This window comes from Phodopus roborovskii, unplaced genomic scaffold, assembly GCF_943737965.1.
Source record: "Phodopus roborovskii unplaced genomic scaffold, PHOROB, whole genome shotgun sequence".
NCBI lineage: Eukaryota > Metazoa > Chordata > Mammalia > Rodentia > Cricetidae > Phodopus > Phodopus roborovskii.
In genome coordinates, this window is record NW_026126480.1 from 54,326,373 (window position 1) to 54,352,106 (window position 25,734).

The following is a 25,734-nucleotide window of genomic DNA, read 5'->3' on the forward strand; positions in this document are numbered from 1 at the left end:
ACACTCCCCTCCCTCCCCACACACCCCACACATCTCCTTACCATCCCCAAGAACAGTTGAGGACAATTCAGTGGGTGAGTGGTGCAACCCCAACTCTTAAAGCTATGAATTTAATAAGGGAACAACTGTAGAGATGCCTATTCATATAACAGTTTTGCTGGGTTTTTGTCCAAAGATAACCGGAAGTCATGTTGGCTACTTTGGAGAGGTGAGAACACAGTTGGGATCTGGACCTTTCCTTTTATAATGTCTATCTTTCTATACTGCTTTTAGTAGTAGTAGACTGTCCTGGAACTCACTCTATAGACCAGACTGGCCTTGAACTCATAGAGATCCACCTGCCTCTGCCTCCTGAGTGCTGGGACTAAAGGTGTCCACCATCACCACCTAGGCAATTAATCCTTTTTAAAGTCAACTGTAAGCATGCTATTGAAAGTTTTTTAAAATACTATCATTTCTGAGAATTTAATAAACAATAAAAATGAGCAGACATGTACCTAAAAACATCTACAATGCTCATCTAAATGTCTGATAAAGGAAACTCTATTTTTTTCAAAAGCAAACCAAATTTTCAAGAGTATCAAGGAAAAGCAGCATGACCTTCTCTGTTACACTCCCTCTTTTCTGTACTAGATGACACCCACTCACTCCTATAGTGTTGGTTGCTTTTCTTTCTTTCTTTCTTTCTCTCTTTCTTTCTTTCTTTCTTTCTTTCTTTTGGTCTTCAAGTAAGTCTTGTTATATCTTCCTGACTGGCCTGAAACTATAAAACTCTGGCCGTCCTTGAATTACTAATCATCCTGCCTCAAAATCCCCAGTGCTATAGGCATATGCCATTATGCCTAGCTCCCAGTGTTCCTAACCTCCAATTCACCATCCGATTTACATTTCTTAATTGCCTATATGTCATAGATTTGTGTCTCATTGGAGTTTCATGAGAGAATGTTAGTTCCAGGTTCTATACAGAGTTTCATGTTGCCAGTATATTTTAAATAACATGGACAAGTACCAGGAGACAACAAATTCACCAAATGAGTTAATATTTTCAAGGGCCAGTAACAGGCCTTTTTCTCCCCACAGGGTGTTTTCTATCCTGAATACAGGCAGAATGCTTCAAGAAACACAAGTGTTTCACAAAGTGCTGGCAGGCCCAAGGATAATGGCTAGAAAGCAAAGTTATAGAAGTGCAAAGGACAGGCCAGGACTGGATAGTAAATAAGACATAACTATACACATCCACACACAGAACACCTACCCTGTTCCCTGAGCTAGTGATTTATTATGCAGACCTTTGGTAGCAAAACTCAGTGATTTTTGTATTTGTTCCCCTTTGTGACAGCTTCTACCCATCAATTCATTCTTTTTCAATCTAACAAGCTAGAAAAGGCAACTTACCCAATGGTCACTATTCAAACACTCACAGATAACAAAAGAGAACATGTTTTACTAACAGCAAACCCATTCAGGATGGAGCACAGGACTTTTATGCAAAAGAACAGGAGAAGTAGCATACTTCAATAATGGAAAGGTTCACATAGAAAGAGAAAGAGAGAGGTCTGCCCAGGACCAAAAGACATACCCATCCAACAATAAGCTCTCACTTGAGTTTGGTGTCATGCTAGGAGGGCTCTGGCAAAAGTAAATTACTATGGTTCCTGATTGCCTTAAGGGAAGGGCAGAGAAGACAATATAAATTAGAGCAGGTGAATGCTGAACACAAAGGGATGAATAGAAGGTGGAAATGGCAAAACAGTCTAGCATCATCTCTTGAAGCTTCAAATCCACACTTTTCAAGCAGAAATTCCTGCCCTACATACAAATATACTCCAAAGAAACTTCTACTATCTAGGTTAACAAGAAACAACCTAAATACTCATAAAAATTAAACAGTAATTCATATAACCAAACACTATCCATTAGGGAAAGCATTAAAAACTAGAGCTACCAAACAATACTGATAATTTACACAAGTCTGAATTAAAAGTGACACAATACATACAGTATTTCTACAAGCTCCAAAAACACTGAGTAGGGGTATACTCCTTTAATCCCAGCACTAAGGGAGGCAAGAGACAGGCAAATCTCTGTGAGTTCCAGGTCAACCAAGGCAAGTAGGATACTGTCTCAAAAGGAAAAAAAAAAAAAAAGCTAAAAAATTTATTATTAACAGACTCATAACTAATAAAATTATAATTAAGAGAGACAGACAGAGGTGAAGGAGGATAAACACAATTCACATTAGTGTTTACCTTTGTGGGGGAAGCCAGAATATGGTTCAGAACGGGGCACACTGCACACTGAGAGCTTTTCTTTCTTTTGGTTTTTCTAGACAGGGTTTCTCTGTGTAACAGTCCTGGCTGTCCTGGAACTCACTGAGATACACCTGCCTCTACTTCCTGAATGCTGGGATTAAACTGAGAGCTTTAACGGGTAGATTAATGTTCTATATTTTTCACTAAATGACATCAGTGCCCTATATATTGGTGTGATGTTGTTCAAACTAATAGGAGAAAGGAAATATCAACAGTGTTGAGGGTGGAACCCCACAATTCTCCCAATCTCTGACTTACACACACATCCACCTGCCCTGTTGAGCTAACAGAGTAAGGACAGAACCTGAGAGTCAACTCCATTTAGAAGCACAAACAGAATACCTCCAGGCACTTCTTTGTGCTTACTGGGCAAAACCAACCCTGCAGGCTGTCTTATCACAGGACCAGCTCCAACACACTGTCCCCAAAGAGTTATAGAACTGCTTTACCATAGAGAAACAGAAAGTATCCCCAAGAGTATTTTTTGATGCAAGTTCCCAAATTGTTCCAACAGACATAAAAATTGAATTTAGGAACAAGGCAGTCATTATACAGAGCCCTGAGGAACTAGGAGACCCTGTGACCAGTGCCTAGGGGAGGAGGAAATGAAAACATGCATTTGAGAACACCTTCAATTGATGCCCCAAACTAAGAGCACAGAGTACTCATAAATGTGTATGGTGTGCAGTACAGATGAACGTGTGTACTGACCCCCAAGTGTTATTAAGTCAGCTTTACCTGCAACAGGTAACAACTGTATTTGGCATATGCTGAATACATTGGCAAATAGTTATATCAAAGCCATCTCTGCAACATATATACAGCCCACGAGTGCTGGTGAGGCAGGAAGAAGAGTGACTTACTGACCGCAAGGAAGGCCTTGTTTCTCCGTCAGATCCAGCCAAGGAAGGCTGGGTCCAGGAGGCCAAAAGGTGGTCCGGGCCAAGGCGGAAGGTGGGGCTGCCGGAGAGGGCGGGTCTACACAACAATCTTGGAAGGCCCAGGCGAAGGCAGCACCTCCTCCACCCCCCCCCCCACACACACACATACCCGACCCTAGCCCAGACAAGCCTAGGGTGGCGGACGTCCCCTAACCCAGCAGGGAGAGATGGGGAGGTGGGGCCTGTCACAGAGCCGGCCAGGCGGTCCTCTACGCCAACACCTAATCCCACCCGCCCGTTGCTCACCTGGGCACGCAGCTGGACGAGCTCCGGTCCACCTCCCAGGTGGCATACAAATTCATCTGCACCGGGGCGGGGGTGCGGCCTGGTCCTGGACCGCCGGGAGGCGCAGAGCCCGAGGCCACCGCGACGGCCATGGAGGTGGAGGTGGAGGAGGACGAGGAGGAGGCGGCCGCAGCCGAGGTGGACGAAGAGGACGAGGTGGCCTGGGCCAGCTTGGGGGGCGTTGGCTGTTGCGGCAGCGACTGCTGCGGCGGCGGCTGCTGCTGTGGGGACTGGGCGACCCCAGAGCCGCGCTGGCCGCTGCCGCCCCCGGCACCGCCAGGACCACCGCCCGCCCCTCCGCGTTCCGCCATGGCCTGACCAGGGGTCGAAGGGGCGCAGGGTTTACACAGACTGAGGCCACGCCGAGCGACTCGCAGGCTTCCCCCCGCGGCGGCGGCGGGGGCTCAGCGCGTCTCCTCAGACCGCCGGGCTGAGCGCGAGCCGCCAGCGAATCTGCACGCACGCGCGGGCCTTCGCTGCGCGCGGTCCTCGCGCTCGCCCGCCGCCGCCTGTTGCGGCCCGCGCGGCCCAGACACTGGGTGGGCGTGTCCGAAAGGGGGCGGGGAGCCGCGGCCCCACCCAGCCGAGCGCCAAGAGGCGGGGCCAGACCCAAGCTGGGCCCCTCGGCCTTTGGGAAGGGGCTACAGGCCGCGCGCTCTCACGGCGCTGCCCGTAGGCCTTGGTGTGCTGGCTGGGCGCCCCTCCTCCCCCTCTCCCCTTGGGCGGCCGCTACCCCGCCAGCGGAAGCCCGGGTTTTCCGGGGCGCGGTCCCAAACCGGAGAGGGCTGCACGGGAGCGCGCTCAACCCGTGGGATCTGCCGAGCACGTAACTGAGGCTAACGCTCAGCGGGTCACGCATTGCGTGGGAATGGGACGGCCAGCTGTGGCGACCCCTTCTGTGGGCTACAGGATTCTTCTCCCACTCCTGCAAAAGGAGCTCTTAAGTGGATATCTAGCTACTGGCCATCACCTTGGGCACCTAAGCTAGGAAGTTTTCTTTATTAGGGTAGGCCAGATCCCATCCAGCTAATGTTGGCCAAATCTAACAGCCTTTCTTCTTGGTACAGCGCCCCCTCCCCCGGCCCCCCAGTCTTCATTTCAGTCGCAGAGTGCCTCAGTGCTTTCTCAATATCTAAAATTCTTTTTCTCTCAAGGCCTGATCAGTTCCCATAACCCCCACCCCCACCCACCACTCTTGTACCTTCCTACACCCACACCTCATTTCTCCCAGTACTTGAGCAAATATTATGGGATCCTATGTTCCAACCTAGTCTCACAACTTAGGAGCCCCCAGAGAAAAAAACCCTTCACACACACCACACACACACACACCCTAGTGGATCCAAGGGTTAGCAGGGACTCTGGAACTATTTAGAAGTAGGCCTTTCTGCCACAAGGTCAATGAGAAAGGCCTCACCTGGCCTACTTCCCTAGCCTACAGTTACTTCCCAGCCTAGCCAGGGTGCTAAGCTGGCTATTTTTATTCCCCAGGGACAGAGCAGTAAGGTCAGACCAGACCTAAAGGTACTTCCCTCAGAGCCTTCAGACAAAAGAGGGGTAGGGAATAGTAAATTATCCACAATTTCAGCAACCTATGATCCAGTAGTCCTATGAGGTAGTCTGTGATTATAGGCAAGAAGTATAGGCTTCTGCAGAAGCTAAAAAGGAGAGAGATTCCAGAGTGTCATGTATTCATACTTCCTTGGGAAACAGCTTTATTTACAAAACAAGTCTAAAATAAGAACAAGAAATGACAAGCCTAGGGAAGTACACAGTTAGCTTTGGGGGATCCACATGTAAAGCCCAGACATACAAAGGGCCTAAAGGCCCTTGTGAGAGGGACCTAAAATTTGAATTCCTTGTATTTCTTGCTGCCACCACGACTGTCCTGGGGCTGAGCTTTCCGTTTCTTTTGCTGTAGGAGAAAGAGACAGGTTACAACAGGTTAAAGGAGCCCTCCACAACAGGAGGGAGCCTTACATAGACATAAAAACTGAGGAAAAAAAAGTACTGAAACCACATTCTCTTTTCCCTCTCAGATTCAGATGACTTTACTTAAGAGACAGCAACCAATGGAGGATCTCTTAAGATTTTCACCCTCAAGGGAGCTATGAAGCAGGCACCTTCCCTCCCACTACTAAAGCACACAGCTCCTCCACCAGGACAGGCAGACTACTCTTACCTTCTGCTTAGCAGCATGCTCAGCCACCATGTCACTGAAGTCTTCCTTTTCTACTTGAGCCTGCTGCTCGCGCACATGTTCCTCATACTTCTGGGTCATGGCCATGGGGTCCAGCTCCAACTCCTCAGGGGCCAGAGCCACTTCCACACCTTGCAGTTCAGGGGCTGGGCCCTTCCGACTCATAACCTGAAAAGATTAGAACCTTGTTATATCCAAAGACTCTAAGACACTAGCGCCATCTCCTTCACAAAATAATGCCCTCCAGATTCTTACCGTGGACATGTCATAAATGTGTGTTGATCCCATCATGGCTCCCCCAACAGTGGCTGTTCTCTTTTCTGGCAATACAGTGAACAGCTGAGGTGTCTCACTGCTGCAAAGGACAAAAAGTAAAACCTAATGAGGGACATGGGACTTAAGGTTCTCTGGAATCAAAAGGAACATAGGTAGCATTCAGATTCTCGGACAATTCCAAGATAACTAACTACAGCTGAAGTATTTGTCATTCATGAGGCCCATAAGAAAAGTTGGGTTAGGGCTGTGGAGTGGAGTTTGTGCTGATCCTACAGGATAGAATCTGTAAGGGCTACAAAGACTAAACTAAGAGATCTTCTGAATCAAATTAGGAGATGAGACCAGGGCTCACACATAAGGAAAGTATAGTGGTTAAAGGGACTAAAGTTTCATAGAGAACTTTAGAAGAGAGAAACTGTCAAAAGAACAGGCTAGGGTCAGTGAAATAGCTCAGCCACACAAGCAGGACTGACCAGAATCCCATCTCTGGAACCCATATAAAGGAGGAAGGAAAAAAATAACTCTACCGAGTTTTCCTCTAACCTCTTTGTCACGACCTCTATGAGCCTGCTGTGGCACAATGGCACATACACACATATGCCCACACAAACATATCATGCATATACACATACAGTAATTATTTTTAAAAATGATAAAAGTCAGTGGTATATGACTTTAATGTCAGCACTCCAAAGGCAGAGAGGCAGGCCAGTCTCTGAGTAAGAGGCCAGGGATTTCCAGAACAGGCAAGACTATTTTATTTATATATAATATATATATATATATTATATATAAATATATATATATATAGAGAGAGAGAGACAGTCTCAAAAAATAAATGAATGAATAAAACAGACAAGTCTTCCCCACAAGTACAGTCTGTTCTAATGTTCCAGCCCTCCCAAAGACACAAGAACCTTCAACCACTGATTTCAGTTATGCTTAGAGTAATGTTTAATGGCAAATGGCAAATCCATCACTATCACTGTAAGAGAGACCTATAGGACCATGTTCTCTCCAATGTTTCCCCTAGAAGAGGTGATTCTTGATGCAGTAAATGTCTTAGAAAAAAATTCAAATTCTGTCATCAAAAATGTGCTGACACTTCTGATAATCATTTGACTACATCTGAACTTTCTTAAAAATAATTTATTATACTTACTTAGTATATACATGTACATACACATAGTGTATACACATACCACAGCCTATATATCAAGGTCAAAAGACAACATGTAGGTATTAGTGCTCTCACCCCACCACATTAAGTTCCAAATATTAAACTCAGGTCATCAAATGCCAGGCAGTGGTGTTGCATGCCTTTGATCCCAGCACTAGGAAGGCACAGGCAAGTGGATCTCACAGTTCAAGGCTAGCCTAGTCTACAGAGCAAGTTCCAAGATAGCCAGGACAGAGAAACTATGACTAAAAAAAAAAAAGCAAAAACAAAAAAACCTTCAGGTCATCAGGCTTAAAAAAAAAAAAAAAAAGAAAGAAAGAAAGAAAAGATTTACTTAGGGGCTGGAAAGATGGCTCAGTCGTTATCACTGGCTGCTTCTAAAAAACCCATGTGATTCCCGGCACCCATGTGGCACTTTATTTTTACAACTAACCACTGTAAGGATCTGACACCCTCTTCTGGCCTCAACAGGCACCAGGCATGCACATGGTATACAGACATACATGCAAGGAAAATACTCATACTCAAAACAAAAATTATTCATACACACACATATATTTTAAATTTCATGTGTATGACTCTTTTCTCCACGTGTATAATGAGTGCATGGTACCTGAAGAAGTCAGAAGAGGGTGCCACAGCTCTGAGACTAGAGTTACAGATGGCTGTGTATTGCCATATGGTGCTGGGTATTGAACTCAGATAGTCTAGAAGAGCATCAAGTGCCCTCAACAGCTAAGCCATCTCTCCAGCCTAAGGCAACTCCTTACCCATTGAATTAACCATCTCATTGGCCAAATCCAAATTCTTTATCACAACCTAAAGGATTCATACTTTGTATGCTATACCCTTACTTGCTTTCTTTCCTTTAATATGCAAAACTTCAGAATTCTGCTTCCTGATAAGAAGCAAAAACTGGACTGGTTTTCAAGGCAACAGACAGAAAGATAAAGGATAATGATTACTAAAAGACAGAAACCAAGTGAGAGGTAGAGGTAGAAGGTTCAGCAGTTAGAGACCCTTTAAAAACAACTGGCTGACAGCCAGTCGTTGGTGGTGCACGCCTTTAATCCCAGCACTTGGGAGGCAGAGGCAGGCAGATCTCTGAGTTCAAGGCCAGCCTGGTCTACAAAGTTGAGTTCCAGGACAGTCTCCAAAGCTACACAGAGAAACTTTGTCTTGAAAAACATATTTAAAAAGTTAAAAAAAAAAAAAAAAAAGTCAAATGAGCCTTACAGTGGTACTGAGTTTCCACAACATAGAACCAGGGGAGATGAGAGGATTCTGTCAGTTGAAAGAATAAGGTCCAAATCAACCAGAGATTATAGGACACAGAACTCAAGAACTTAAGACCTCCTTCAAGTATTGTAGGCGAGAAGTATGAAGAAAATGTGCATGTGAGGACAATACCAACAGCAAGGCGTTCCAGAGCCACCGGGAAGGCTCAGTAAGGACAGAAAATAGTGCCAATTTCAAATAATCGCATGAGAAAACCCCCAAATTAACACGGTTTGGGACTGAGAATACAGAATCTCCTGAGCTTTGCCTCCTATTCGGGAGAACTGAACACTACTTCAATCCTACTAAGTAAACCAAAAGGCTGGAGTGGAGAGATGTCTCAGAGGTTAAGAGCACTGGCTGCTCTTCCAGAGGTCGAGTTCAATTCCCAACAACCATATGATGGCTCACAACCATCCATAATGGCATCTGGTGCCCTCTTCTGGCCTGAAGGGACAAATGCAGACAGAACAATGTATATATAATAGACCTTTAAAAAAAAAAGAAAGAAAGAAAACCAAAAAGCTACATACTGATGAAAGCTAAAGATCCCAGGGCTGGGTAAGCAGAAACAGAAGGGTCACTGGGCTTTCTGAGCGGGGCAGTGGTGGCACACATCCTTTAAACCCAGCACTCTGGAGGTAGAGGCAGGCAGATTTCTGAGAGTTCAAAGCCAGCCTGGTTTACATAGTGAGTTCTAGGACAGCCAGGGCTACACAAGAAAACCCTGTGTGGAAAAACCAAAAATAAATTAACAAAAAAATAAAGTTGAGGTGATGGGAAATGTCATTCTGTATATGTTTCTTATACTGGTTAATGAATAAAGCACTGTTGGCCAATAGGAAAGGAAGACAGGAGGGACTAGAAGACAAGGAGGAAATAGGAAGGAGGAAATAGGAGGAGTCAAGATGGAGAGCCTGGAGAGAACAGAATCGCCATTCCTCTGCTCTCGGTAAGACCACGTGGAAATACATAGAAATGGGTTAATAATTAAGACAGAGCTAGCCGATAAGAAACTAGCACCTGGCCAATAACATTGTATCAAATACAGAGTCTCTGTGCATTATTTGGGGCTGGCGCAGCGGCAGGACAAGACCAGTGGTGGCAGGTGGAAAAACCATACTCCTTTACATTGAGGCTGGATGTGGTAGCACACACCTTTAATCCCAGCACTCGGGAGGCAGAGGCAGGTGGATCTCTGAGTTCAAAGCAAGCCTGGTCTACAAAGTAAGCTCCAGAACAGTCAGGGATACACAGAAAAAAATAAAAGTTGAGAATAATTGAAGATACCCAACAGCAACCTCTGGCCCTTACATAGGTGCACATACCTGCACACATGTGCAGATATGTAAGCAATAAGGACAAGGAAGCTATTTTATCATAAAGAGGTGTGCAGGTTGGTTTTCTGTCAACTTGACACAAACTAGAATCATCTGGGATAGAGGGAATCTCAGTTGGGAAAATGCTCCCATTAGACTGGCCTATGAGCCATTTCTTGATTGACTGATGTGGGAGGACCCAAGCCCACTGTGGGCTGTGCCAACCCTGGGCAGATGATTCTGGGCTGTGTAAGAAAGAAGACTGAGCAAGCCATGAAGAACAAGCTGTAAGCAGCCTCCAGGTTCCTGACATGAGCTCCTTTTCTGACTCCCTTTAAAAGACTGTAACCTGTTCACCAAATAAATCCTTGTCTCCCAAGTTTATTTTGGTCATGGTGTTTATCACCAGTGGAAATCAAACTAGATTGGGTCAGTCCTACGTGTCTACAGAGCTGTAAAATCCCTAATGATGCAAAGCCTCCCTTGGGGCCTTTGTGCTTGCTTGTGCTCTATCTCTATTGACTACAGACCATGGCTGGCTGATTCTTTCCTACTAGTTCGAATACTACCGCTTCAGCGAGGTCTTCCAAGGGCCTTCCCATAATTCAACATTCTTCTCAAACCCACCAGTTTCATCAGCTTCACCGTTGCTAGCCAGACCTGAATTACTTTATTCTACCTCAACTATCTACCCTCCAGACTTCCCACTGGCACAAAGTTGGTGTCTAATAATTGTTAAGAGAGCCAGGCAGTGGTGATGCATGCCTTTAGTCCCAGCACCCAGGAGGCAGGGGCAGATGGATCTCTTGAGTTTAAGGTCAGCCTGGTCTACAGAGTGAGTTCCAGGACAGCCAGGGCTACACAGGTAAACTGTATCACAAATAAATAAATAAATAAATAAATAAATAAATAAATAAATAAATAAAATAAAAAAAAAAAAAACAAACAAAAACTATTGTTAAGAAAGGGAATAAAGAAAACTGGAATTAGAAAGTCAGTCAACCAACCCAGAAGACCAACTAAAGTGAAAGTTTTCCCCACAAACAACTGCCTGACTACTTCTCTCACCCGTCCATCGCCTCCTCTATCTTCTTCTTCCTCAGCTCAATGAGTTCAGGGGTCTCCATTCCAGCTGGCACTGATGAGAATCCTCCAGGAGTGATGAGTCCGCTAGGGAGAGAAACAAAAGTTCCACTGTAAAGAAACATCCCCCAAAGACGGGCTGTTTTGGAGGAGATGGGTTCCATTTCCTACCTGTCTGCAGGTGTGATAAAGCCAGTCTCATCTGGCTTGTCTTCATCGCTTTCTTCCTCTTCCTCTTCTTCTGAAGACTCCTCATCAGATGGTTCCAGTTCTCCCCAAGGGGTCCGATCAATCTCTTCTTCTTCAGTTTTGGTCTAAAAGAGAGTCCTCATTCATTCAACACATACTTACTTCGCCTATTGCCCCACCCTGCTGTTCACTGAAAGATGGAAAAGTAAACACATAAATCCTCTAAAGGAAAGCTGTACTACACCTCAAAAAACACATGCCCCTTTCCAGACTGAACACCACCAAGTCCAGTCCCCTGATAATGAACTATTCCTAACCTTTTAGCATTGAGTAAATCAAACTCAGCAGCCTCCCCATACCTGAAATTCAGCAGCATTGGTTCCAAACACGTCCCCATAAAGTGGCTTCCCAGTCTCATCTACTGGGGGTTTGCCCCATCCACCAGCATGGTAGCCAAAGGAACAGCTCTGCAGAAGAGGGGACATGAATGAGTTCTCCAAAACTCTACTAAAAACTGAAGTCCTAAAAAAAAGTTAACACTCCAAGATAAGGACTCACTCAAAAAACAAACAAAAAGACATCTATCACTCTATATTCTGCTCTGGCCTCCACAGGAACATATGTCCACACATTCCTGTGTAACACACATACTTTTGTGTAACGCATACACTCCTGTGTAACACACACACACACACCACAGATTATAAAAAAAAAAAAAAAAAAAAAAAACGCAGTCAAGAGGGAAAACAAGCTCACTGCTCACCTCAGGAATAGGTGAATTCAGCCCAGGGATTTTCAGGTTCGGGTAGGATGGGGGTGGCCCATATCGCTGCATGGCAATCAGCCATGGGGGAGGGACTTTGTGGGCATTCTGTAGATAAAACAGAACAGGATGTGACCTACCTTTCCCTTCTGCTCCTATTCTTACCCTCTCTCCAGCTTCCCCAGCCACTTGGCCAACACTTACCGGTCCTACTGGCATCCCTAAGGAAATCCTTAGTTCATCAGATAGATCTCCAGGCTTCTTCTCCTTCAGCCTCGTTTCAAACTCCTTGCCCTAGGGAAAAAGCACAACCTGCTGTTAGGGACTCCAGACACATACTAAGATCTCAGTGGTATGAGGACATGAGAACAGACAAGAAGTCCTAACTCCATCAGATACAAAGCCCCATGAGGGCTGCTGGGCTCCCACTTGGGTAGAATAGAAAAAGGAAGACCAGACTCCCTGCTGCTACTATGAGAATAAGGCCAAATACAGCACCTGCTTTCTCAATTGTGAAATGAGGCCACTGAACAAGATGACTGTCAGCATCCTTCTATTCTCAATCATCTTTTGATGCCATGATGATTAACATTTCAAAGATCAGGGGAAAAAATAAAAATTTTTCTCCACTTAAAACACAAAATGTTTCTGTCCCTACACCACATATCAAACATTACTTCAAATACCTGGTCTATAACTTTACCGTGAAAAAAAGGACTTGTTTGAGGGAAAAAAAACAAACAGTAACAACAACAAAAGACCCACATACTATGTTATCCGGTGGCAGGAATGGGACATTTTAAGGCTAGGGACCACTGTAGCAGCTTTGAAATGGATTCTAACAGAAGTCAACATTAAGACTCAACCCTGTACCTCCCAGTCCCCTTCCCGAACCTCATAATATAGGTCCCCATGGATGGTCAGCTTTGGTTTGGTCTGCCACTTGAAAAAGGCATCATGCAGTTTCTGGTAGTCGATATCAATCTTCCCCATCTTAGGCCGAACCTTTTCCCTCATTTTTGACTTCATGGTCTTTTGTTCTTCCTGTAAACATTTTCAGAATGGAAGAATGACTGAGTATTAGTCCATTCTTTATTAGTCACTCTTGTGGTGATATATTGTTTATAATCTAATAAAGCTTGCCTGGAGATCAAGATGCAAAGCCAGCCACACTAATTAGCCAGAGAAGCTGGGCAGTGGTGGCACACACCTTTAATCCCAGGACTCAGGAGACAAGAAGCAGATGGATTTCTGTGAATTCAAGACCACCCAGAGCTACAAGAAGGTGAATCAGTCTAAAAGAGAAACAGTGCTCATGCCTTTGATACCAGCACTACAGAAAAAATAAGGAGCTCAGTGCAGTCTCAGGCAGCAGTGAGATTTGGTGAGCAGTGCAGTTTGGAGATGCAATCTGAGGTTTGGTGGATAGACCTTTTGGTCTAAGCACTGAGGTGAAAACTCTCAAATGGGGGCCACTTTGCTTCTCTGACCTTTCAGCTTGAACCCCAATATTTGTCTCTGGGTCTTTATTAACCATGCTATACATTCTGACACCAATTCAGTGGAACTTCATATATCTCATTCTGAAAAATTAGCTTCAAAAAGCTCCTGAGCTCAACAGTGGCACCCAAAATCCAAATGGCACAATCTGTGCTGAACACAACAGACTTACTACATGAAAGCAGCATCAGTTTTCTGTCTATCATTCAAATGTGTGCTCTAGAGAGGACTGGATCAGGACTGGAGAATTGGTTCACTTGTTGCTCTTGCAGAGGCCATAATTTCAGTTCCCAGCTTTCACATGGTGGCTTACAATAAATAATTTCTAACTCCAGTTCCAAAGGTACCTAACACCTTCCTCTGACCTCGGTAGGCACCAGGTATACACACAGTACAAATATATGCATATAAGAAAAACACCATAAAAAGTAAATAAATCTAAAACTAAAAGAAAGAGAGGAGTGGATGACTACAGGCTAAATGGAAGGTGGTTCCCACTTAAAATTTTTTAATCACAGACAAGTAATACTCAACTTATTTAAAACATTTAAACTTAGGCTGGGTGTTGGTGGCGCATGCCTTTAATCCCAACACTAGGGAGGCAAAGGCAGGAGGACCTCTGTGAGTTTGAGGCCAGACTGGTCTACAGAACCAATTCCAGGGCAGGCTCCAAAGCAATACAGAGAAACCCTGTATTGGTCTTGAAAAACCAAAAGAACAAACAAACATTTAAACTTAAAAATTTACATAAACATTGTGCTGGACAGTTTTATGTCAACTTGACACAAGCTAAAGTCTGAGAGGAGGGAACCTCAATTAAGAAAATGCCTCTATATGATCTGGCCTGTAGGGCAATAGTTCTCAAACGTCATAATGCTATAACCCCTTAATATGGTTCCTCGTGTTGTGGTGACCCTCCCAACCATAAAATTATTCCCATTGCTACTTCCTAACTATAATTTTGCTCCTGTTATGAACTTTAATGTAAATATCCATGTTTTCTGATGGTCTTAGGTGACCCATGTAAAAGGATAATTTGACATCCCCATCCCCTGCCCACTCCCAAAAAGGGGCCAAGACCCCTACAGCTGCTGCTGTAGGGCATTTTCTTAATTAGTGATTGATGGGGGAGGGCCTAGTTTATTGTGGGTGGTTCCACAATAGACTGAGCAAGCCAGTAAGCAGTACCCTTCCATGGTTTCTTCATCAGCTCGTGATTGCAGGTTCCTGACCTGCTTGAGTTCCTGCCATCACTGCTTTTGATGATGAACTGCTATATGAACTGTGAATGAAATAAATAAACCCTTTCCTCCCCACATTGCTTTTGGTCACAGTGTTTTATCACAGTAATAGTAGCCCAACTAAGACAAACATCATTTGCACCTCTAGCTACAAGTGCATCCGAAAACAGCAAGCTGACCAAGTGAATACAGGAGGGAAGAAGAGAAAGGAAGAAAGCTGCTATTCAGGACCAGGAACCTTGAACTAGCAAAGGAGTGGTGCTCTAAGCACAGATTCAAAGTCTAATTCTAATCTAGAAAAAGGTTCATTAGACTAGTAACAGATGGTTCATCCAATTCTAAGGCAGGCTGCTACATACAAAGAGTATGGGTAGCTGAATGCAGGTTTGTGTCCCAGCCCGGCCTCACCTTCTCCTGCAGGGCCTCTCGCATCTCCTGAATGCCTGTGCGTTTGATGAAGTCTGGCAGCTCAAAGGGGGGCTTCTCGATACCCCGTTTGCCTTGTAGGTACTTGCGCTTAAAACACCAGTGGCGTGGCACAGGTACGGAGTTCCTTGTGGCCTTGAGATGAACCAAGAGCTTAGGGTCCTGAGCAGTCACATCATGCATCTCTACAACATCAGGCCGAGCCACCAGCTGAAAAGCGAAATAGAAAGCCCACCTCTTGGTTAAAGCTGTCTTCTCTTTCTAAAAAGACACCTAAACCAAGCATCCATAAAAGCACCTCGTTGTAAGCCCTCTTGAGCAAACTCAGCAGGGCTGAGTGCATCTCACAATTTCCCAGCCAGGCTCCAGATCCAGCTGGGTCATCTCAGGTCTAACCTGCTTGAGTTCCGCCACAGTAAAGCGATTCATTCGGCGCAACTTCTTCTTGGACAGCTTAGGGGCTTCTGGCTTCTTTTCCTAAAACAGAGTAACCTCTTAGGTGGACCTCAGGTAGGAATCAAACTGCCCAGCCCACTTCAATGCTTAAGCTATGAAAGCCCTTTACCATGGTCTCTAAGGGAAACACCTGAACTACTTGTACCCTGAATCCCCATCCAATTGTGAGGGGAGCCTGACCTGTTCATCATCACTGCTGTCATCATCACTGTCCTTATGCTCCTCCTCAAAGCCCTTCTTCTTAGGTACTGCAGAGTTCTCCATTTTGTCAAGTTTTTCTGGCTCCTTTTCTTTTTCCTTCTTTACATCATCAGTGAGCTGAAGAGAAAGACCACTTAGAAATCCCAGTCTTCTGACACACCTCCATTTCTGACCCCTGTATGCAAACAACCATCCCCCAAGTCTTATGCCACTCCATCGAGTGTGGCCCACTCAGAGCATACCTTGAAAGCCTCAAAAATCCTCTTGAAGAAGATGAAGTTGGGCTCATAGATTTCAGGCTCTTCAGTCACATATTCAATCTCAACATCAGCAGCAGGGGAGTCAGAGCCTCGGGACCGAGCTGAGTCTTTCTCTCGGTCCCCAGAGCTCTCTGAAGATACTGCCCGCACCCGCTGGGGCTTTTTCTTCTTCTTTCGGTTACGACGCTTTCGGTTTTTCTATCAAGACAGGAAAATTACCTCTGTCACAGAATCTTTACCCCATGCCTGCCTTCACTACTTCAGTACTTAATCTTCACAAAAATAGATGCCAAAGTTTTGCCTAAGGTAAGTTGCTGTGCATCCTGGAGCCGCAGCATTTTCAGTGTAAATGCAACCACAGTACTTAGAGCTTAAAGGGCTTTGTGACAAATGAAGAGCCACATGATGCTTAGGACAGAAATTAGCACATATATGAGCCCGATCTCTCTGCCTAACCCTTCTGGATAAGCTCCAACACCTACCTCTTTTTTGGATATGGACATGGTGTCCTCCTCAGTCTCTGATGCTGACTGTCCCAAAGATGAGCGAGTGTCTGTCTCCATTTCTTCTTCCTCTGTTAGAGAACAATGTGGCAATCAATTCTCCTAACAGAAACTTCGCTTGAAAGTCTTATATATAGTCCAGGCTGGTCTCAAATTTACTATGGAGACAAGGATGATTTAGAACTTCTGATCCTCCCATCGCTACCTCTTAAGTGCTGAGATGAAGACTACCACACCCAGTTTTCTACATCACTACAGAGTAGTCACTCTCTAAACTGTTCTCTCTCAGGGATGGAAAAGGAGTAAAAGGACATGGTCTCAGCACATCACTGTGGTCCAGTCCTGTGCTGCAGCTTTAGGACACACCACTTACCTTGCTGAGAGTTCATCTCTTCCTGACGGCTCTCCTTCAGCTGTAGAATCTTTTCCAAAGCCTGGGGGATCTTGGGGCCCACAGAGGGATCATCCATCTGCCAAAGACAATGCAATCAGAAGAGCTGACTCCCAGTTCCTTCCTCCTCTAATTCCTAACTCTTACACTGGATAGGCTGTTGGGTGATGACAAATACAATAAATAAGGTTCTGCATCCTTCAGAATTCTGCTCAAGTCTCCCAAGTCCCTAACCCTAAAAACTCATTTTAGCTAACTGTGGCTCCTGTGCCCAAGAATTTAACCCCACCCCCACATTACAGACTGCCTTAAAATCCTAAAGCAGTCCCCTCCAAACTCACTTTTCTGAACACAGAAAAAAGTAAACAGTCTCACCTCTCTGTTCTCATCCCCAGGGGGTGGTGGGGGACCCCGAGGGCGAGGAACAGGTGCTCCCATGGGCAAAACAGTGGGAGTGGGAACCACAGGGCCTACTGGTGCAGCTACTGTGTGAAGAAGAAAGAGAAGCCCAATGTCAGAATAGTCTGGTGATAGGTGCCCAGCAGAGCACGAGATAATAAAAGGGTACAGAAGAATGTGTGGGGTGCTGCCAATATTTTGATTTGTGGTTCACAGGCTGGCTGCATGAGTACACATGGTATGTGAAAATTCATGACCTATCATACATTCGTTATAGTTAAGTTTTTCTTCTTTTGGGTTATTATTTTTCTATTCTCTTCTCTCATATTCCATGTGTATGGTTATACCCATAAAGGGTATAACAGAGTCAGATCCCCTGAAATTGGAGCTACCAATGACTGTGAGTCACCCAATGTGGGTGTAGGGTAAAACTCAAGGTCCTCTGCAAGACTAGTGGGCACTCTTAATAAAATCTCTCTACAGAGCCATGATGGTGCACACCTTTAATCCCAGCACTTGAGAAGCAGAGGCAGGCAGATCTCTGAGTTTGAGGCCAGCCTGGTCTACAAAACTAGTTCTAAGACAGTTAGGGCTATACAGAGAAATCCTGTCTCCAAAAAAAAAAAAAAAAAAAAATTAAAAGAGAAATAAAATATCCTTCCAACCTCTTCCTTTGCTTTTTTCACTTTTTTTTTAATTTTTATTTATTTCCCATGTATGAATATTTTGCATACTTATGTACACCATGTGCATGCCTGGTGTCTGGAGAGGTCAAAAGAGGGGGTCAGATCCCCTAAACTGTAGTTGTGAATTACAAACCAGCATGTGGATGCTGGGAACTGAACCTGTGTCCTCAGCAAAAGTAACAAGTGCTCCAAATATCTCTCTCCACCTCTATAGCCTTTCTTTTGTTGAGATAGGTTCTACTACTCAAATACATGGTCCTCTTTCTTCAAGCTCCTGACTACTAGGATTACAGGTTACAGACAGGCACTATCATGGCTATTAGTAATCATTTGTTCTTTGCTTTGGAGATAGAGCCTCACTATGTAAGCTAGGTTGTTATCAACCACACAAAGAGGAACCTGTGTCTAGCTCCATAAGGCATATACCACCAAACTCAGAAAGTAATTTTTTATTGATGTGTATGGGTCATTTGTCTGCATGTATGTTCCAGGGCATTGCACACCCTGGAAATGGAGTTACAGATGACTGTATGGGTGTTGGGAACAGAACCTGGGACCCCTATAAGAGTAGCAAATGCTCTTAACTACTGAGCCATCTCTCCAGCCTCAGTAACCTTTTAAATATATATACTTATCCTTTGGTATCCATAGGGACTGTGTTACAGGACCCCACCCAAATATTAGAATCAGAAAGCTTAAGCCCTTCATAGAAAACATAGTATTTGCACAGAATCTATAAATACACATTTTGTATTTTAAGATCATTTCTAATCTAAATAGTTCTGTTAAGTTTAGGGAATAACAAGAGAAAGTCCGCATGTGTTTAATACAGACACATTGTTTTTAATTTTTTTTTTTTTTAATTATATAAGGTGAACGGTGGTGGCACAGTCCTTTAATCCCAGAACTCAGGAGGCAGAGGCAGGTGAATCTCTGAGTTCAAGGCCATCCAGAACTGCAGAATGAATTCCAGGACAGCCAGGGTTACACAGAGAAACAACAGGGTTTTAAGTAGCACAGACCATCTCTGAATTTGATATATAATCTAGGATGACCTTTACCCTCCTGCCACTACCTCTCAAACAGTAGGATTACAGGCATGTGCCATCATGTCCAGATAAAAAGTATTTTAAGAATTACCTTCTTTGTCCGGGGTGGTGGTAGCGCACGCCTTCAATCCCAGCACTCTGGAGGCACAGGCAGGCAGATATCTGTGAGTTTGAGGCCAACGAGGTCTACTAAGCTACACAGAAAAACCCTGTCTCGAAAAATAAAACCAAAAAAAAAAAAAAAAAAAAAAAAACTACCTTCTTTGCTCTTCCCTTCCATTCAAGGGTCTTACCTCGAGGTCCCAGAGTAGTGCGAACACCCAGCTGACCCATATCTTGAGGAGGCCGAGGGACTGCAGTGCCCATCTTGGCAATCTCCTGCTGCCGTTCCTGCTCCATTAACACAGCTGCCTACAAGAGGGACATGAAGTCTCAGCTTGAAAGAGACTTTGGCAAACAGCCCCTGACAAAAGAGTGTAATCAGGAGCCACCCAGGGGCTGATAATTCTCCACTTCTATACTTGCATGTTACTAATAAAAGTAGAAACTTCTTACCACAATGGAAAATTCCTAGGGACCAATGAGAAAAACCCTAGGAAATTTCTGATTCCCTGAAGAGAATTCACTATATAACTAAACACTATCCTATTATTCAATAAGTTTTCTTTCCCCAAAGGTCAAACATTTTCTTATAGCTACCCCTTAAAATCTGCCACAACCTAGACAAAAGTAGTACTTCATACATATTTCCACACCACTTGTTTTTAATGCTTACCTCCTAATATCCCTGAATTACCCCCTGGATAAAATTGATATAGGGCAGAACATGGTTTACATAGATTCCTAAATCTGTACTCATCTTAGTCTGAGTCAAATACAAATGACTAAATGATGCTATGTAAGACTAGCAGTAAGCAGCCAGGTAATGCATGCCTTTAATCCCAGAGCTCAGGAGGCAGGCAGGCAGATCTCTTGAATTTGAGGCCAGCTGGTCTACAGAGTAAGTCCCAGGACAGCTGAAACTACAGAGAAACCCTGTCTTGAAAAAACAAAAATAATAAAATAAAAAAATAAAGCAGAACTAGCAATAATCATAAAGTATTTTCTGTAATGGATAAAGTAAATATTATTTGTGTTATTATCACAGGAATTCTGCTTCACATTTGGTTTAAGTTTGATGTTCTTTTTTTTTTTTTTTTAATGACAACCTTCTAAAAAAAAAAAATCATCTTTAGTTTATATGCCACACAAGAGCAAGTTGTACAATTTGCTAACCCCTGAACTCTAGAAAAAAATGGAAATACTGACACTTAGTTGGTTATGAGATAGCCTCCAAGGGAAACTTGAATGAAGAATCTCAGTTTGGATACTCAACAATGTTAAATGGCATCCTACGGATGGACCATGATGTTAAAAGTTAGGGAGAGAAATACTACCCTCTTCTGCTTCTCTAAGAGCTATATTCCTTCAATAAATGATTTCCTTGCTTAAAAAAGAAAACCTCATACCAGCAACAATACAGCCCAGGCCAATCTGCCAAAATCCTTGCTTCTAGGATTCTCTGCCAGCTGTTACCTACGTTCCAGTCTTCAATCAAGACCTTCCTAAAAAGCATGGCCTCAGGGTCTAGCTTTCTGAGGTTCTATTTCCCCATCAGGGACCTAATGCGACCTAGGTGCAGGTCTCTACCTGTCCTACCTGTTTGGCACGTTCCTCCTGCTGCATCAGCAAAGCTGCCTGCTGCTGTGCCAGCTTCAGCCGCTCCTCTTCTGATAATGCCACAGGTTCACCAACTCGAAGAGGAGGTGGGGGGCCCAAATTTGGTGGGTGAGCCATAGGAAAGCCAAGGCCAAGGCCTGGTGGAGGTGGTGGAGGTGGTGGAGGAGGTTGTAGGGGGGGGAGTCCCATAGGTGGTGGCGGCATAGGAATCCCAGACAGCTGTGGAAAAAAATATATCACTATGAACTAGAAAGTATTTATTCATTTCAGAAGCATTTGCTGGGGACCTATCAAGACAGCCAGGCATTCAAAGTCTAGTGCTACAGAACTCAAGAAAATGCACCATAGCAGAATCAAGAGAAGAAAATGCTAACTTTAGAACGCTGATCAAACAAAGCTATTGGCTTCTCTGAAAAATATCAGGAACATATATTTTGCATTCAATTTAAGGAGATGCAACAACACCTCTAAAATCTATACAGGAATTTTACAACATAAGCACACACACACACCCCAATGACCCCAGGTCAAAGACACTACTTTAAAGGAAAACACTCAAATACTAGATTCCAAAGAACTTAAACAATCAATTTAAGTTCTGACCAGCAGTTAAAACTGCTCTTGCACCACAGGGTTCAATTCCCAGCATCCAGATGACAGCTCACAATCCTCTGTAACTCCAGCCCCAGGGTGATCCAACCACCTTTATGGCCTCCTGTAATGCTGCATTCACATAGTGCACAGACATGCACACAGGCAAAACACTCATACATATAATGTACATACATACATACATACATACATACACATTCTTTTTGAGATAGGATTTCTCTGTGTTCTGGATGTCCTGGAACTCACTCAGTAGACCAAGCTGGCCTCAAACTCAGAGATCCACCTGCTTCTTCTTCCCAAATGCTGGGATTAAAGGTGTTCACCACCACCATTAGGCTATAAATATGTGTGGTTTTTTTTTTTTTTTTGGTTTTGTTTTTTTTTTTTAAAGAAAAAGAAAGCAATGTGCCAGGGCACAGAATGCCAATAAATTACTAAATGCAAGAGGTATATAATAAAATCAGAGCATCATCCCTTAATGTCTCAATGAATAACTTTGGAAGCTATGCCTGATAACAAAACACATGATTACATCCAATTGGGAGAGAATCAAGTAAGAACTCTAGGTATTCAAGTTGAATCTTGAATAAGTCAAATTTGGAAGAGCAGGCATTGGGGACTGGAGCAATACCAGCACTAAGTCAGAAGTGAACAGACCCCAATTGTTTCATTAGACACACCCTTAATTTACTATCCCATCCAATAGCTGTATCTCCAGTACAATGCATGGGAGAAAGGCTACCTTGAGCAGAAATGTCATAAACATTATGTCTCTTACCTGTGCTGACATAGGAGGAGGAGCAGCTTTGTCCCCATCTTCTCCTCTTAAAACTGGTCGATTCAGCACGATGCCAGTCTACAAAACAAAAGAGAACTCTATGTCAGATTAAGAAGAACTATTCCATTGCAGGACCTCCTCCACCATTTATTTAACAAAATTTGTCCAACACCCGTTTGTCAGAGATTGGGGCTGGAACCTGAGAAAAGCGATTACAATAAAGCAAAGGCAAAAACTGACAAAACGATCAAGACCCGACTAGCTGCGATGAACTACGTAAGAAACGACGACTCAGTCGGGTGTGGAGGCACACACTTTTAATCCCAGGGCAGAGGCAGGCCGATCTCTGAGTTCGAGGCCATCCTGATCTACAAAGAGAGTTCAAGGACAACTAGGTGTACACCAAAAAAAACCTGTCTAAAAACTTCTTTTAAAATGTAAAATAAACGACGACCCATCCGTGTGGAATCTTAAAGGCCTCTAGTAAAAGCCCTACTCCTGAACTCCCACCACAACTCACCTGGCGGGTGTAGGTCTGCAGCCGCTCAACCAGCTCCTCGCGACTCCCTGTGGAAGGAAGCACAGAATCAGGGGGTTAGTACCAGCAGGAACAGCCCAGCTTAGCCAGGTCGGGCCCCAGCGGCCTGTCTCCGCCCCCCCGCCCGTGGGTCTCCTGGGTAACTAGGCTCCACTTCTCTACAAGCTCACGCAGCTCCCCTTGACCGCCCCAAGAGCCTCACCCTGAATCGGAGCTCCTATTTCCGCCAATTTGGCCTGAAGCTCCTGTGCAGCCCAGGCGCCATAGTGGCCTGGAGGTGGCGGCGGTGGCAACTGCAATTCTCCTTTGGGAGGTTCTGGATGCTCCGCCGCCATCTTAGCCACAAGAAGGCGCGCGACCAACACGGAAGCACGGATCAGCCACCGGGCCTACTTTCCGGAACTTCCGGCAGAGCAATCCGCCATGTCCCGCGGTGATTGGAAAGCACTTAATCGAGACACACACCCACTGCCTTTCGCTGGGAGATAGGATTCGCCACTAACAAAGGCTGCAGGGCCTTCTGGGAGTTGTAGTCTACGGCTGCACCGCCTAGAGGCTGAACGTCTGCTTTAACATCCCGTATCCAGTGATAGATCCGCCGCTAGGGCCCCCCGCAAGACCCGGCCCTCTACCAAGCGGGTCCTTTCTTCTTCCCCTTACCTGCCCAAAAGCATATTAAGTCTTCTGGCCCGACACCCTCAGTGATTAGGTACCTGGATGCTTATTTCCTTCAGCAGCACACAGAGACTGCTTTTCGGCGTCCGCCAAGTGGGAGGTTGGAGCCGATGCCTCTGATAAAACAGTGTCTGATTGTTTGCCTGCTCACTCCTGGCCCAGTTGTGCTTGAATGGACTGAAAAGGGATCGGAGCCCGTAGACGAACGGACCCGCCGGGCTGAGTTCCAGCTGCTAACTTGGGGGAAGGGCGATACCAAAATCCCCTTTTCCACATTCGAAGGCTTAGGAAAATGCCTTCTCTCTGCCAAATGTTTCCTCCCTTTCTAGGAGCTTTCCTATCACATTTAACTTTCCACCTTTTGTTCTCAAAACGAAATGTGCACCACTTGCATCCCTGATGTCTGTGGAGGCCATTAGAGTGTCTCCTGGAACTAAAGTTACAGACGAGTGTGAATCAAACCCAGGTCCTGTGCAAAAGCAACAAGTGCTCTTAAGGCCATCTCTCCAGCTCGGTTTTCCTTGTTTAAGACAGTATGTCGCCATGTGTCCCAGGCGAACCTCGAACTCCTGATTCTTTGATAACCACAGATGTGTATGTACTACCATGCCCTGCTTCATGGAGTGGGAGGGCTTTGGTATTTGAGATCAAGACACATTATGTAGCTCCAACTGTCCTGGGACAAACTCCAGCCCAAGCTAACCTCTAACTTTTTGGCAAGCCTCCTGACTCAGTTTCCTGAGAGCTGGTATTACAAATATGAGCCAGTCCATTGCCCCTTTTTGTTTGCTTTGTTTTGTTTTGTTTTGTTTTTTCGAGACAGGGTTTCTCTGTGCAACAGCCCTATCTGTCCTAGAACTAGCTCTGTAGACCAGGCTGGCCTTGAACTCACTTGAGATCTGCCTGCTTCTGCCTCCCGAAAGCACTTGGGTCAAAGACATGCCCCACCACCACCCAGATGCCCTGTTTCCATTTTTAAGTCTTTCCTACCCTTTATTCTTTTTTTTAATATTTTTTTAATTTTACATATCGATCCCAGTTCCCTCTCCCTCCCTTGTCCCTGACCACCCTCCCATCCCATCCCCCCCCCAAACTCCTCAGGGAGGGTGATGCCTTCCTGGAGGAATCAACAAAATCTGTCAAGTCATTTGGAGTAGGGACTAGGTCCTACCTCCTGCCTCTACTACCTTTTTTTTTTTTTTTTAACCTCCATTCCCAAAACAGGAGCAAGAACTTGATCTTTTTCAATCATGCAGCATCTATCATCCAGGAGGCACCTAGCAAATGATTATTGCAAAGGGGGGAGGGGGAGATCTAACCCTGGGATTTTCTTGTAGGAAAAAAACAAAACAAAAAACCCACTCAGAATCTTTCTTGGGTAGGGCCCCCATGACTCTTGATTGCCCAGCGCCCACCAATTCATTTTGCCTCCTCACTTTCCCCGGTGCAGCCTACTTGTTTTTGTGTGTGATGAATAAGGGAGAGGAACACAAATGGTCTCATTTCTCACCCACACACTTGAGATCTTTTCTCTTCCTAGCCACCTCCGTTTCACCAGCTGTCCCCAAGGGAGAAGTAATTGGAAATGGAAAGTGGGGGGGGGGCACACAAGAAAGGTGAGGTTTTCAAGAGACAAAAGAAAGCTCAGAGTCAGGGGGAAAACTGGTTCTTGTTCTCTTCATCCATATCCAAACATTGACCCTTCCCCTTTGGTCACTAACCTAGGCCACTGGGAGGGCAGAGGGAATCAAAGCCAGAAAGGACAATACTAAATAAAGAATAGTGATGGCCTTCCCTTATGCTTGTCAGCCCACTCAGGCACACCATTTGCACATCATTGGAAGTCTCTCTGCTTCCTGTAACCAGAGAGCCCAGAGCTGGTCATCTGAGGCTGGAGGCCCCAGTGTGCTTAGAGGGAGAGGGCAGGTAGGGTCTTTAAGGCAAAATCAACAGAGTGGATAGGTCAATAATATAGCTAGAGCCAGAAAAGGGCATACTAAGCTGGGTCTGGTTTTCTTTTTTCTCCCCACCCCCACCTCCCAATTGTCCTGGAATGCAGATAGGATACCAAACTGTGCAAAGGGAAAGACAGAGAGAAAACAGAAGCTGACATGTCCAAAAATCCCGGACTCTGAAGTCTTTTCTTTCTCCTTAGCAAAGATCTTCACATGATGTCCACTTATTGGCTGTGTGAGACCAGAAGGGAGCAATAGATCTCCTTTCAGTCCCAGCTTTGGGTGGCTACCCTCTGAAGATCCATCCTTTCCTTTCCCAGAATGAAGGGGACAGCCCATGCCAGCCTCAGGGCCAACTGTAGGCTCATGGCATTTAATGTGTTTTTAGGAGGTACTACTGTTAGACATCCACAAGGAGCTCTCTCAAATAGAGCTGTTACAAGCAAACAGCTGCCCATTTCAGTGCTGGAACCAACAGGACTCAAAAAGTTGCCTCCTGACTCCAGAATGGAGTAACAG

The 25,734-nt window shown here is 44.9% G+C and overlaps 2 protein-coding genes across 3 annotated transcripts in view; both read right to left on the minus strand.

The window, feature by feature from the left end:
* The window catches only part of Pacs1 (phosphofurin acidic cluster sorting protein 1), a 122,028-nt gene extending 117,818 nt beyond the window's left edge, over positions 1-4,210 (minus strand). Inside the window, 1 exon segment of the mRNA XM_051193625.1 lies at positions 3,500-4,210. Within this exon segment, the coding sequence (XP_051049582.1) occupies positions 3,500-3,849 (350 nt within the window). The 5' untranslated portion in view covers positions 3,850-4,210.
* Positions 4,211-5,222: 1,012 nt separating this feature from the next.
* On the minus strand, positions 5,223-22,956 carry Sf3b2 (splicing factor 3b subunit 2). 2 transcript variants are annotated; one of them, XM_051193628.1, is made up of 21 exons: positions 22,788-22,956; positions 22,568-22,614; positions 22,048-22,125; positions 20,637-20,876; positions 19,232-19,349; positions 17,180-17,286; positions 16,787-16,883; positions 16,393-16,484; positions 15,893-16,108; positions 15,630-15,767; positions 15,390-15,470; positions 14,976-15,203; positions 12,721-12,870; positions 12,031-12,120; positions 11,827-11,934; positions 11,423-11,530; positions 11,046-11,188; positions 10,860-10,961; positions 5,994-6,093; positions 5,721-5,906; positions 5,223-5,453 (listed from the first exon to the last, which is right to left on the minus strand). In XM_051193628.1, the coding sequence occupies exons 1-21, from the start codon at positions 22,918-22,920 to the stop codon at positions 5,382-5,384; spliced, it is 2,634 nt and encodes an 877-aa protein (XP_051049585.1). In that variant the 5' UTR covers positions 22,921-22,956; the 3' UTR covers positions 5,223-5,381. The 2 variants fall into 2 exon arrangements, with proteins under 2 accessions (XP_051049585.1, XP_051049584.1); XM_051193627.1 differs by having other exon boundaries at positions 17,180-17,289.
* Positions 22,957-25,734: the final 2,778 nt, after the last annotated feature.

Coding starts and splice junctions, on each gene's coding strand:
- Sf3b2 (XM_051193627.1), bottom strand. CDS start 22,920: ATGGCGGCGGAGCATCCAGAACCTCCCAAAGGAGAATTGCAGTTGCCA. Junction 16,485..16,786: donor AGAGATGAACTCTCAGCAAG/GTAAGTGGTGTG, acceptor GTTCTCTAACAG/AGGAAGAAGAAATGGAGACA. Junction 11,935..12,030: donor TAGGGATGCCAGTAGGACCG/GTAAGTGTTGGC, acceptor TTTTATCTACAG/AATGCCCACAAAGTCCCTCC.